Below are 14,004 nucleotides of genomic sequence, written 5' to 3'. Positions count from 1 at the left end.
GTGTGCAGAGTGTGTTCTGGAAGTTATAACTTGGACCAAAAGTGTGGAACGAAAGCTGAGGAACAGTGAGAGATGAGCCCAGGGAGTGGGGCAGGTCTCAGATCATGGGGGGTCTTGTATTTTGCCTAAACAAAGAGGCAATGGGAAGCTAGGAAAGGCTTTATGCAGGGAAGAGATAAGATTAGATCTGGGCTTTAGGAAGATCACTAGTGTGAATAATAAAGATAATAATGACAACTAACCTTAATTTACCAAATGCTTATTATGCCTCAGATACAGTACCAAGTGCTTTACAAGGTCACAGCTTGGATTTGAACCCTGGCAATTTGTTCTCAGAGCAGAGGCTCCTCACCATCAGGCTGTGGTGCCTGGCCTGGAGGCAGAGAGGTAGCCAGGAGACTATGGAAGGAATGTGGATGAAAATAAAGTGCCAAAGCTATGGTGTTAGGTAGTGAGGGGATTTGGAAATGAAGGGGTGGGAGAAGTGGAGGTGTCCTCCACATTTCTGGTTTGAGTGCCAGTGTGGATGGTGGCACCATTGAGATACACAAAAAGCAGGAGACCATCATGATCAAGTTATGAGTTTGTTCTTCTTTTTCACCCTCCCTGTACAACTTCTAAAGGGAAAGGCATGAGCTCTCAGACAGACCACAATGGTTCTTGCAAATTGCTCTATTTAAACTCTGTATGAACAACAAGATGCAGTGTTCATTAAGAAATGCAATTTTCCATTTGGTGTTAGTTCCAATATTGAAATAGGCTGAATTTGATGCAATAATAAACATATCTTATGAATACCAAAGGTAGGCTTTTCAATTATTTTCTCTGTCTAAAAAATAGACTGTTTTCAATTTCTCATTTGGTCAAATGGAGGGGTTATTAAGTTCATTACCAACGATGTTATTTTTGGCTGCGCACTTTCAGAGCAGAGCAGTTGTTGTGCATGAGGACTTCAGTCCTTGCCAGAACAGGACAGGGATGAGAACACCGTATCCAGGGCAACCAAGAGCTCAGCCTTTTCAGTCCATAAATAATCATTCCTCAGTTTGCCCTTTGTAATGCTGGTCTCCAAGTTACTTCACTACAGAAAGAGCTTGTTTAGGGGGCCACTGCTCTTTTTCTTACTTTCCATTTAAATGACTGCTAAGGATTATTTTATAAGAAAGGCCATATTTCAATTCCATTCTAAATTATATTGGCAAAAGTCTGCAACTTCTTTTTTTTTTTAAGTTTATTTATTTATTTTGAGAGAGAAAGAGAGACAGAGCATGTGTGCATGCAAGTGCACACACAAGTTGGGGAGGGGCAGAGAGAGAGGGAGAGAGAGAATCCCAAGCAGGCTCCATGCTGTCAGCACAGAGCCTGACGAGGGGCTTGATCCCACGAACTGTGAGATCATGACCTGAGCTGAGATTAAGAGTTGGACATTTAACCGACTGAGCCACCTAGGAGCCCCTGCAACTTATTCTTATGTTCTTAGCTCTGGCTCCAAGGATACTCTGAGTAACCAGCACACAGGGATATTTTTCTTTGGTGCGGGGGCGGGGTGGGGGGGGAGGGGTAGATACTCTTTGGCACCAAGGCTGCTGGAGGAGTTATACAGGCCTGATCATTCAGTTTAATGAAAATATAACTAAGGCAAGAGAAGCCTGCCCCCACGTCTTGTTAGAGCCAATCTGAATTCGTCCTCCATGAACACTTGTTAAGTACTCTCCAGAGCAAAAATCTCACCTTCTGCTGGATGTAGCACTTATTTGGCAAATTAAGTCCCACATTGAGAAGTCACTTTATCATGGTGGTTAGAAGCTCAGACTCAGGAGTCCTGCCAAGCTAAGGCTGAATCATTTCACTCAAGAGTGTCAATTTTCCCATCTGGAAATGGGAACTCAACAGCATTTACCACACAGGACAGCAGTAAGGAATGGATTAGATAACACATGTAAGGCCTAGTGCCAGAGCATCTGAGATTTCTAAGACCTACAAAGATGCTGGAGACTTGGGAAAAAAAATTTCTTGGAAGGAAAATCGCAAAATTAATGAATATTTAATTCAATACTTAAAACATATGTTATCCACTGTCAACTACACTTGAACTCAACCTTTATATAATTTTATATAAATATAAATCAGTTACTCAGTTTTATATTCCCTTTCAAAAACTGTATAGTAAAAAAGTTGTATTTATTGTTGGATCACAGTGTATTTTAATGTTTGATCTGATGTTGAATGTGACCTTATATGTAAATATAAGTAAACTACAAGTAAATTTCCTTGGGCCAATGGAGGTCTTAAAATGTCTCTAGGTACTTAAAGAAATGGTAGCTCTAATTACCACTATTACAATAATACTGATTTTATTATTCTGCCTTATGGCGTTTTTAAAGCTGTATAGGACTGTTCTGTCAGTGCTTCTGCTTTGTCCTTCCAATTCAGCCTTAAGATCCTTGAGGACAGTATTGGGGAAAATGGACTGAGTCAAAACACTGCTTTCTTCTCTGCTTCCACCACTCACTAGGTGTGGAAGCTTGGACCCAGGATAGGTTAGTTTCTTCACCTGAAGAATAGGAAGGCCCTGACCTGATCCAGCTTCTTGGCTGGCCTATAGTGAGGATGGTGGGCCATGTTTAAAAGGGCTTTAACTGTATAAATGTACGGGAAAATACAAGCTGCTGAAGCATCTGCAATGCCTACCATGGCTCTTAGACACAGGGAGGAGTAAACATCCTTCTTTTTCATTTACTTAATAAACATTCATTTAACAAATATCGACCCTCTTCTGTGTGCCAGGGCTTGTGCTAGGAGCTGGGGATACAGTGAGATACCCAGAATTGACAGTAAAATTACTCTTTTTTGCTTTCAATGTATGTTTGTATATATCACCATACAATTACCTGAAGGTAAGACAATTTAAGAAAAGACAGACCTAAAATGGGCTCTGAATGTTTTTTTTTTTTTTTTTTTTTAATAATTTTTATTTTTAAGTATTCTCTACATCTGACCTGGGGCTTGAACTTACAACCTCGAGATCGAGAATGGCATGTTCTACTGACTGAGTCAGCCAGGCGCTCCTGAATGGGCTCTAAATATTTCTCATGGGGAGTGTTCTCATGCTGGCCCTAGTTTTCCCAGGCAAGGCTGGGCTTTGTTAGAAAGAAGCTTGCTTGCCATTAAGGCAATAAACAAAGATGCAAATCCCTAGACTCACAGGTGGCAGGCAGGAGTTCCAGGTGGTTGTGTCGTCACTGCTGGTGCTAATGCTGACATTACAGTTGTCCACCTGGGAAGCACTCAGGCCATGGGAAGCCCCCATATCCTCCAGTTCTTCATTCTGTTGCCGCCGCAGGCTGGCCAGCATTTGCAACTCAGATTCACTCATCTGGCTGGGCTGATAGTTCCTCCAGTCATATTCCTGACCAAGAGAGAAGAAAGGGACAGAGCAAAGGGTTACTTGGCCATTCTTAATTTATTCACTACCAACAGATGTTACTCTACAGCCTTAATCCCTTTCAAGGGCTCTCCACTGACTGATGCCCTGACCCTTAAAGTGCCCTTATACAATGCCTACCCCACCTGCCTCACTTTGTTTGCTCCCAGCACATCAGCCACACTGTCTTTCATTAAAGTCCTCAAGAGCATCAAACTCATGTCTGCCTTAGTGCCTATGCACATGCTAGCCTGTGGCCCCACGTACTGGCTAACTCCTAGGTGCCCTTTGGGTCCCAAATTGTGTCATCTTCCAGGGAAGCCTTTTAGGACAAACACAAACTGGGTCAGCCCCTCCACAGTTAGTGCTCTCATGGAATCATAAGGTGCTCATTTTTTAGCATTTATCACAATTGCAGTTATGCAATCATTTATGGGATTCACAGGTGGTCTACAGGCTCTACAAAGGCAAACACCATTGCCTTACACTCATTGTATTTCTCATGTCTGGTGCTTGACCAGTGTTTGACTACAAAAAAATTCAAAAAGTTTTTTTTAAAAAGAAAAATCACTTTCCAGGTGAAGATCCAGTTTACAAGAATACTGATGAATTTCATCACTGTAAACATTATGACCAAATACATTCAACTTTCAGTAAGATTGAGAATGACTGATGCTAATAAAAGCCATCAAATAAAATATAATCTTAAGATGGGAACAAGTAAGTTCTGAAAGCCATAAAGACCTCATAGCTATAACAAACACACTGAACTGGACTTTACTATATATATACATATATATAACACTATATATATATAATACAGATTACATGCAATCTGTCCGGTATATTTCTCCCCAAGAATACTACTACAAATCTTTACAGGCTAATGGGAATATTCTTTCAATGTACAGGGAAGAAACTGTCATACGGAATTTTCAAAAACCTTTCTTTCTCTGTGGTCTAAAACCAAGTTTGATGGCAAAGGTTAATTTTAACATCGCTAAAATGTTAGCATCACTTGTGAGTACTGATTTATATCCGGGACTGCCATATAACCTAAAAACAATCTTGGAATTTTCTTGCCCATCTGCAAACACTGCTTGTACTCAAAAAGGTTTCATGATACACTAGAATTTTTTAGATACTCAAACCTCTATACTTACTTTCTCGGAGGACTCTTTGAGACAGCTACTGTCTTCTCTTCTTTTCTGCCTCATAGGGATGTAAAAAATTAAGGAAATATAATTTAAAAAATTCTTGTGTTTCTATGACATTAAAAAGTTTTAAATAAAGTACTGTCATTATCATAACTAGGGGATTATGAAAGCTTGTGATCTAATAATGTGATGTAGACATTTTCTGGAAAGTTGCTAGTGGAAACTCATTTAAATTTTTATAATTTGTGGCTGCAGCAGCCTGGCACCCTGAGAGACCATGCAATCTCTAATAGGAGATTCCATGAGTATTTAATAGGTTTTGAGAGTTCTTGAGACAAAACAGGTATCACAAGAAGAAAAAAATTTATACTCTAATGAGTATCTAATGAGTGTTTTTTCTAATGAAAAATACTAAAACAAAAGAGAAACAGAAATAATTTAAATGTAGAAGAAATAGTTGGGGGAACAATAAACATAAGAAAAGATGCTCAGCATCACTGTCATTAGAGAAATACAAATCAGCACCACAGTGAAACACCATTCATACCCATTAGGGCTGTCATTATACACAGTTGGACAGTAACAAGTGTTGGTGAGGATGCAAAGAAATTGGAATCCTCACGAGTTGCCGGTGGGAATGTAAAATGATGCCACCACTTTGGAAAACAGTTAGGTGGTTCCTCAAAATGTTAAACATGGGCCACATGGCCCAGTAATTCACTCCTGGGCACATACGCAAGAGAAATGAAAACAGATGTTCATACAAAAACTTGAACACCAATGTTCACAGCAGCACTATTCATAATAGCCAAAAAGTGGAAACAACCAAATGTCCATCACCTGATGAGTAGAATTTTGCTTACCCACACAATGGAATGTAATTTACCCATGAAGGGTCATGAAATACTGACATGTGCTACAACATGGATGAAACTTGAAAATATTCTGCTAAGTGAAAGAAACCGCAGACAAAAGGTCACAGATTGTATGATTCCATTTGTATGAGATGTTCAGAACAGGCCTATCCATAGAGACAGAAAGCAGATGGGCTGTTGCCCAGGGCTGAGAGGGCTGGAATGGGGAGCGACTGCCAATGGGTATGCAGTGTCTTTTGTGGGGGATGCAAATGTTCTGAAATTACATGGTTACAGAATCTCGCGAATATGCTAAAAACTGAACTGTACTCTTTAGGAGGCTGACTTTTATGGTATATGAATTATATCTCAATAAAAACAAGGTAGTTCAGTACTCAGATGTGAAAACTAGACTCACAGCTTGACTGTGGGCTCAACAGTGAACATTGCGACTTGCTGCGCTTTGCTTCAGTTTTTCTGTCAAAAAAAAAAGGAAAAAAAAGAAAAAAGGAAAACAAAAACGGAATGAAAGATTCTAATGTGTCACCTAAGCATGTTATGTGGCTTGTCATTGCTAACACATACTTTTACAGTGAGAAAGGAAATTCGGTTTTCATCTTTCTTGAGAAAGCTTTAATATGTACTCAGTGTGATTAATTCATCCATTCCTTTTATTTATTTAATCCACAAACCTGTACTGCGCCTCAGGTACAACCATAGGTGTTAGGGCAGAAAACCAAGAGACGATGGGCAGTGGTTAAGCCTGACAGATCTGAGTCTGGGCCCTTAGTTCCATTGATTAGCAGCTTGATGTGACTGGGCAAATTACCTAACCTCTCCTTTCCTCAGTTTCTTCATCTGTAAAATGGATACCTCATGCATATCTCATATATACCTCATGTATACCTCATGTGATTTTCAGTGGGCTGAATGAAGTAATGTATGTAAAATGCTTAACGTAGTATCTGACAAACAGCTACACTAAGGGCCCCCAAACTTAGGCTTTGTACCTCTATGAAAAAATGTTTGAGTATGTACCTTCTCATATATGATTATTTATAAATTAAACAATGTGTATATATATATATATGTATATATATATATATATATATACATATATATATATGTAGTTTTTTAAAGAGATAGGAGTTTATTGAATATACCACAGGGAGTGGTGGGCAGGACAGCATAGGAGAGACTGTCTGCCACATGTATAGCTATATTAAACTAGTATGCATAGTATAAAACATATATAAAACGGTGGAGCTTAACAAAAATGGAAATAGCTCAAAAATTTTCTCCTTCAATGATCCCAATGGATCATTTTTGGTGTACATCTTGGGTGAGTACCTCCTTCTTGAGGACCGCAGAGTTGGCAGTCAATACATACGCTTCCTGTTATTACTGTTCTTTCCTCTCCCCCCTCCACCCAGTGGGAGTTCATCTATTCTGTACTATGCCAGGAGCTGGGAGTATAAAGAAAATAAGACACACCTCTGTCCTCATGGAGCTCATAGATGAGAAACGGGAGACATAACAGGCATTATAAATCAGGGTATTATATGTACCGGGATCAATACTACAACAGAGATATGACTAAGATGCTTGAGGAATGCAGTACAGCAATGACTAACTGCCCAGCAGAATTGGAAGACACCTCACAGGGGTCCAAGGTGACACTGGATAGTAATTAAATTTGTTGACAAAGGGAATGAGTGGCCTTCAGAGGGAGTGAGCTCTCTCTACCACCGGAAGTACTAAAGCAGAGCCTGGGGAAATGACACCAGCTGGGAATATTGCAGTAATCTGCAGTGGTGGAAACGGACCAATTGATTCATTCATTCATTTACTCTACAAATACTGAGACCCTATTGTGGGCCAGGAACTGTTGATGCTATGCACTCTGAATTTCCATGATTTTATTTCATACAATAGTAAAACGTGTTCTGACAACACCCTGGAAGAGGCAGCCAAAGATGAGCAGAGAAAGAAGTGACGTTCTCCAGGGTCATGAATAGAGCAACTGGTGGCAGAGACAGGTAATTAACTTAGTCTCCTGATACATTCTTGATTTGTAATCTCTTAAACCATTTCAAAATTATCAGAAAGGCTGAATCATTTATTCATATATATATATATTTTTTTTTTTGAAAGAAGTCTTGCAATAAAGTCTTCACATGAAAGGGGACTCAAGCACAAGACACTATCTAACTAAATTATACAACGCTTGAGAGGCAAGTGCCTTATCTAATTCTATCTCTGAAAGGCTCAAGATGTTATGTATAACCCAATTTTGCCTCAAAATATCCTTGGAGGAAAGAAGGGGGACATTGATATATCAGTCAGATTTGTTTCAGGAAGGAGGTAATGGGCTCAAGGCTATATACAACTCTGCTGTGCTCAGATTCCCAGGCAAGTCTTTCCCTCGTGAAGCCATTCAAGCCACTCATTTTCATTGATCTTCCTTCAGACATTTCTAGAAGCCTAACACAGTGAAGCCACAAAGACAAATGAGATGTGGCCTCTTAGAATCTAGTAAGGAAATCAAGAGTTAGAAAAAAATGAACATAAAATAAGGTAGCATACACCTGAATGTAGTATTAATCAGAGTCTTAATCATGATTAAAAGGAAAATTGATAATTCCAGCAAAATAATAAAACACAACAAACAAAAATAACCTTATAACTTGATGCCCTTCACCTAATCTCTCTTCTCAAGCTAGTAAGGCAGAAGAGCTTAACTGATCAAACACGTGCCTATAGAATGTTGTGAGCCTCAGATAAGAGCTCGTTTTACTGAACTGTTCTAAGTTCTAAGGCTAAGTTCACAATGGTGGTGTAGAGCCAAAATGAGACACGGCCCTGGGTTAATAAGATCAGGTGAAGAAACTCATTCCATTCTATATGGATGGGAGAGTAATAAAATTGGGAGAAAATTGGGCCGTTATTCTCATTCTGGAACCGATAAAACCTCCAAGACTCTCTTTCTGAATCAGGTTTGCATTGTAACAGTGCCTGAACCCACAGCATACGGAACATCATGTTGTAAAAAACTCTTAATGAAAGGTCTACCAAACTATCCCTGGCTCTTTGTATTCTTTTAAGCTACACCAAGATACAAAAACTACTACTACAAAGGGACGGTGCCTGTTAGAGCAGAATATAATGTGAAAGGCAATGTGAGGAAAGGAGTTACACCAAACAGTCTGGCATTTCAGAAAAGAGAGAAGTCACTTCTTGTAGGATTGGTCAAGCTTCATGGAGGAGATGGTCTCTAAGCTGGACCTCAAAGGATAAGAAGGGTGATACGGCAGCATATTCTAACCATCAGGCAGGAAAACATAGGGCAAGCTAGAAGTATCGAGCTTATGTTCATAAAAAGCATTAAATACACTAGAAATACTTAGACATACTGTTTCAGAAATGAAATCGGAAATCGAGTTCCAAAAGAACAAGGATGGAAATGCCTAGAATTTAATCTAAACCTTTTATGACCAAATGGCTTCCACTGCCATACCCAAGTTTATTAAAAGTCTATGATTCTAGGGGCGCCTGGGTGGCTCAGTCGGTTAAGCATCCGACTTCGGCTCAGGTCATGATCTCGTGGTCCGTGAGTTCGAGCCCCACGTCGGGCTCTGTGCTGACAGCTCAGAGCCTGGAGCCTGTTTCAAATTCTGTGTCTCCCTCTCTCTCTGACCCTCCCCCGTTCATGCTGTCTCTCCCTGTCTCAAAAATAAATAAACATTAAAAAAAAAAAGTCTATGATTCTATCAAAGGACGTATTCTTATTGGATTATATGATATCTCTATTATTTAGTCGTTATTATTATTTTTAAAGTTTATTTATTTTTGACAGGGAGAGAGAGAGAGAGAGAGAGAGAGAGAGCTAGGGAGGGGCAGAGAGAGAGGGAGACACAGAATCCGAAGCAGGCTCCAAGCTGTCAGCACAGAGCCTGACGCGGGGCTTGAACTCACGAGCCATGAGATCATGACCTGGGCTGAAGTCGGACGCTTAACCAACTGAGCCACCCAGACGCCCCATCTATTTTTTATTTTTAAGGAACTGTCATACCATTTTCTTACTAAAGAAAACAAAAACACTAATTTGAAATTTTTTAATGTTTATTTATCAAAAATACTAATTGGAAAAGACATATGCACCCCTACGTTTACTGTAGCATTATTTACAATAGTCAAATTATGGAAGCAGCCCAAGTGTCCACTGAAAGACAAATGGATAAAGAAGATGTGATACACACACACACACATACACACACACATAGACATACACACAGGAATATTAGCCATAAAAAAGAATGAAATCTTGCAACAACATGGATGGACCTAGAGAGCATTATGCTAAGTGAAATAAGTCAGACAGAGAAAGACAAATACCATTTGATTTCACTCATGTGGAATCTAAAAGAGAAAACAAAGGAACAAACGAGCAAATAGGGAGAAGAAACTGATGGTTACCAGAGGGGAGGTGAGTGGGGGATGGGTGAAATAGGTGATGGGGGTTAAGAGGTATTGACTTCCAGTCATAAAATAAGTAAGTCATGGAGATGAAAGGTACAACCTAGGGAATATGGTCAATAATATTATAATAACGTTTTATGGTGACTACGTTTGCCATGGTGAACATTGAATAATGTATAGAACTGTCAAATCTCTATCATACACCTGTAACTAATGCGTTGTATGTCAACCATATGTCAATAATGAATTTAGAAAAAAGAAAGAAAAAAGGCATATTCTCAATAGCTCTCATCAAAAGAATGGATAAATAAGTGGTATGATAGTGGCACAGTAGGACACTATATAACAATGAAATAAGTGATACACTGAATCTCACAAAAGAAATGCTAAGAAACCAGGCACAAGAGGATAGATACTGGTAAAACCAGTATGGGGTTTGGAGGAAAATCTGAAGGGATAGTGGCAGAAAGGGATAGTGACAAGGAGGGAGGGGCTCCTGGTGTGTTGGCATTGTGCTGTTTCTTGATCTGGATGGTGGTCACGTGGATTTTGTTCAGTTGGTGGAAATTCATCAAAGTAGGTACTTAGGATATATGTACTTCTCCATGACCAAAGCTGGCAAAGAAGTCCAAGATTCAAAAAAGATTTCCTAGGAAGTAATTAGTTGTTAATCACTCGCACTTTATTCTGCACTGTCTTAGCAGGGGCAAAAAAAAAAAAAAAAAAAAAAAAAGAAAAAAGAAAAAAGAAAAAAAAAGGCATTTTGTAAATGCTGAAGAGTCAGTATCACTGGTAGGTTCAAATGTGTATTATTAAGAGTTTTGAAGTTATCACTAGAAAGTTTTGGAACTCAACATAATAGCAAGAAAAGTAGTAGAAATCCATTTTCCAAAGCTAATTTTAAAGTTTATTTTTTTCTTTTCTTTCTTTCTTTTTTTTTTTTTTAATGTTTATTTATTTTTGGGACAGAGAGAGACAGAGCATGAACGGGGGAGGGGCAGAGAGAGAGGGAGACACAGAATCGGAAGCAGGCTCCAGGCTCTGAGCCATCAGCCCAGAGCCTGATGCGGGGCTCGAACTCACGAACCGTGAGATTGTAACCTGAGCCGAAGTCAGACGCTCAACCGACTGAGCCACCCAGGCACCCCGCTAATTTTAAAGTTTAATTGGCATTTTATTATGAAGATTAATCTCCTCTCTACTGCTATTGGCAGACAGTGTTTAATGTCTACATTGATGTTTTAAATAATAGCTGATGGTAAATTAGTGTTCAGGCATCTGTTCACCAACTAGCACCCCCTGAAGACTGGTTTCAAAGTCCTGAGCATGTATCCCACACAAGAGTTTGCCCTGATTCACTGGGGATGCAGACCCACTAAAGATAAGAATGAAGGGAAGACAGAAGCCTCAGAGATGAGCTGCAAGTGACACATACGTGAGCAAATAGCTCTTTCACAATATATGGTAGCTTTTGGCATATGTCTTCACCATGCAAAGGGGTAAATCAAAATGCAAACAGCAGGCCACGGTGCAACTTGAAAAACTTTGCTAAATCGAAGGGATGACCTATCAACTGAACACAGCAGACATCAGAAGGCGGGCTATTTAAAAGAAACAACTGCTCAGAATCTAGACCGTGTTTTGTCAATGGCATTCATGTTGACCTAGGCTTAACCAGACCCAATGCCACCTCTGCAATGTCTGTCACAAATATTTTGGCTTGTAACCTGGAGACACTTCAAAACCCCTGACTCAATTTGTACTTCATCATCTATGCATACTAACCCCTTAGGAATGTCTCAGGTAGAGAATTCTCAGGTAATTTAAATGCAATAGTGGCAAAAGTCTTTGCAAAGAGGTTGCTTTGTATGTCATAATATATAGCTCTCTTTGGCGGGGCAGGGGTGGGGTGGGTAGAGGGCATGAAAGGATTTTTTTAATTGTTTTTTTAAGTTTATTTATTTATTTTGAGAGAGACAGAAAGCAGGGAAGAGGCAGAGAAAGAGACGGAGAGAGAGAGAGAATCCCAAGCAGGCTGTGCACTATCAGAGCGGAGCCCAATGTGGGGCTCGAACTCATGAACCGTGAGATCACGACCTGAGTAGCAACTAAGAGTTGGCCACTCAACTGACTGAGCTGCCCAATCACCCTGCACCAAAGTATTTTTTTAAAATGATGCTTACATCGATGGGCTAAATTTGTATAGAATGCCCCTTTATTCCACGACTTCCATACAATATACTTCTATCCATTTTGCCTTGGAAGTCAGCCTGCTAATTTTCAGAAAGAATTCTCGGACAATCATAGCTGAACTCTAATAACCTTAAAGGAAGTTGATAAACAATTTCTAATTTTCTAGCACCTATCTACTGAGTTCAAGGTACTACTTGAGTTTAACAATCAACTATAGACTAGAAGGCAGTTAGTAAAGCTAAATGGAACATGTTTTATTTTTTTATTTTTATTTTTATTTTTAACGTTTATTTATTTTTGAGACAGAGAGAGACACAGCATGAACGGGGGAGGGGCAGAGAGAGAGGGAGACACGGAATCGGAAGCAGGCTCCAGGCTCTGAGCCATCAGCCCAGAGCCCGACGCGGGGCTCGAACTCGCGGACCGCGAGATCGTGACCTGAGCTGAAGTCGGACGCTTAACCGACTGAGCCACCCAGGCGCCCCAGGAACACGTTTTATATTATATTCAAGGATATGCCATCTGTAAGGCAACTGTAGCCTTGTACATGGGCTAAGCACAGTAGTCATTCAATACACGGTAGTTTAAGATATTATTTAAAGAACAAGGAGGAAAACAATTACTGAGCCTGCTTATAGAAACGAAAATAGCAAAGCCAACCGATGTTTCTAGAGTGGGAAGATGATAACTTTAAGTTCAGCTGTCAGTTTGGCTATACTGTAGTAATGACAGATACACCAACATCTGTGCATGCTTCTGCATATTAAAATACTGTAAAGCTTAAAGTCCTAATGGAAGTTAAGTTGCCACGTGATCACAGAATTTTTCTAGTGGCCTTTTTCTGGGGGGTGTGGTGCAGTGTAGTGGAAGGTGAGCCAGCTTTTCTGGCCAAAGTTCTAGGGTTTGATACTCTGCTTTGTCACCTACTAGATGTGAACTAGCTAAAACCTCTCTGCTTCCTGTTCTCTCAAATAGGAATAAGCCCTCTTGTGAGGGTGGGAGATGAAGACTGGACAGGAAGTGTGGGGCACCTTGTAGAGGGCTTGGCACACAGCAAATACGTACCCCAAAACCTTAAAGTCGCAAACAAGGTTCTTGAATCAAAGACCTTGATCTCAATGTGTCTAGGAAATACTGTCAGCCTGAGGCTTCTTCCATAAAACCGGGAAATGGCAAGCAATGACTTGCTCCTTTAAAATTAGGAAAACTAAGCCATCAAAGAAGATAGATTTCTTCAATAAACATTTGACTAGTAAGATGCTAACCTTAGCATTAGAATATTAGAGAACAGACAGTAAAAAGTTACAGTGTGTTGGCTAAACAACTAATGTGTTTTCATCGATTCATACTTCTGATAGTCTCTTAATTTTTGCCCAGTCTTTCTATCTACCATTTCTGAAATTCCTGAGAATCTGAAACTGCTCCTCTTCACCGAAGTAACTGGCACATTGTTTGCATACCTAGCTCTTTAGAAATGGAGATATTAAAATGTCCTACTTCTTTTTGCAATCTCATATCATCACCCAAATTTTGGTCCACATTTCCATTTTTAACTATTTAAACACACTTCTACTCTAGACCGTTTTTCCACAATTAAATTGGACATGAGATGCAAAGAGTTTGTTTACTCAAAAGAACAAACTACTCTGTAGCATCACAAGTATTTGGACTGAAAAAGATACTCAAAAATTAAGACAGAGGGCTAGGAGCAAGTTCCACCTGGGAAACCTCGATGCTTAATGCAAATCCTTTTACTAGTAGCACCAATGTTATTTAAGCACCACATTCTGTAGCTTCAGTGATACCCCCTGCAGTGCATTGACAGATAAACTGAGATAATGACTCTTTTTTCAGAGGCAAGGAGAGAGAGTATAGTTTGGACAAAACAGGAAAACAC

General features: G+C 39.7%; 1 protein-coding gene across 16 annotated transcripts in view; it reads right to left on the bottom strand.

Annotated features, from left to right (window-relative positions):
• CFAP20DC (CFAP20 domain containing) overlaps positions 1-14,004 on the bottom strand; it is a 240,243-nt gene that overhangs the window by 55,012 nt on the left and 171,227 nt on the right. For 12 of the 16 annotated variants that reach the window (XM_058726354.1, XM_058726346.1, XM_058726348.1 and 9 more), the window contains 2 exons: positions 4,588-4,632; positions 3,206-3,409 (listed from right to left, as the gene is read on the bottom strand). In XM_058726354.1, coding sequence (XP_058582337.1) covers positions 3,206-3,409; positions 4,588-4,632 — 249 coding nt within the window. Of the gene's footprint in view, positions 1-3,205; positions 3,410-4,587; positions 4,637-5,888; positions 5,913-14,004 lie in introns of those variants that run through there. The other 4 variants (XM_058726359.1, XM_058726347.1, XM_058726360.1 and 1 more) reach the window with 3 other exon arrangements.

Source organism: Neofelis nebulosa, chromosome 4 (genome assembly GCF_028018385.1).
Source record: "Neofelis nebulosa isolate mNeoNeb1 chromosome 4, mNeoNeb1.pri, whole genome shotgun sequence".
Lineage (NCBI taxonomy): Eukaryota > Metazoa > Chordata > Mammalia > Carnivora > Felidae > Neofelis > Neofelis nebulosa.
The sequence above is the reverse complement of the archived record's forward strand: the minus strand, read 5'-3'. Positions and strand labels throughout refer to the sequence as shown.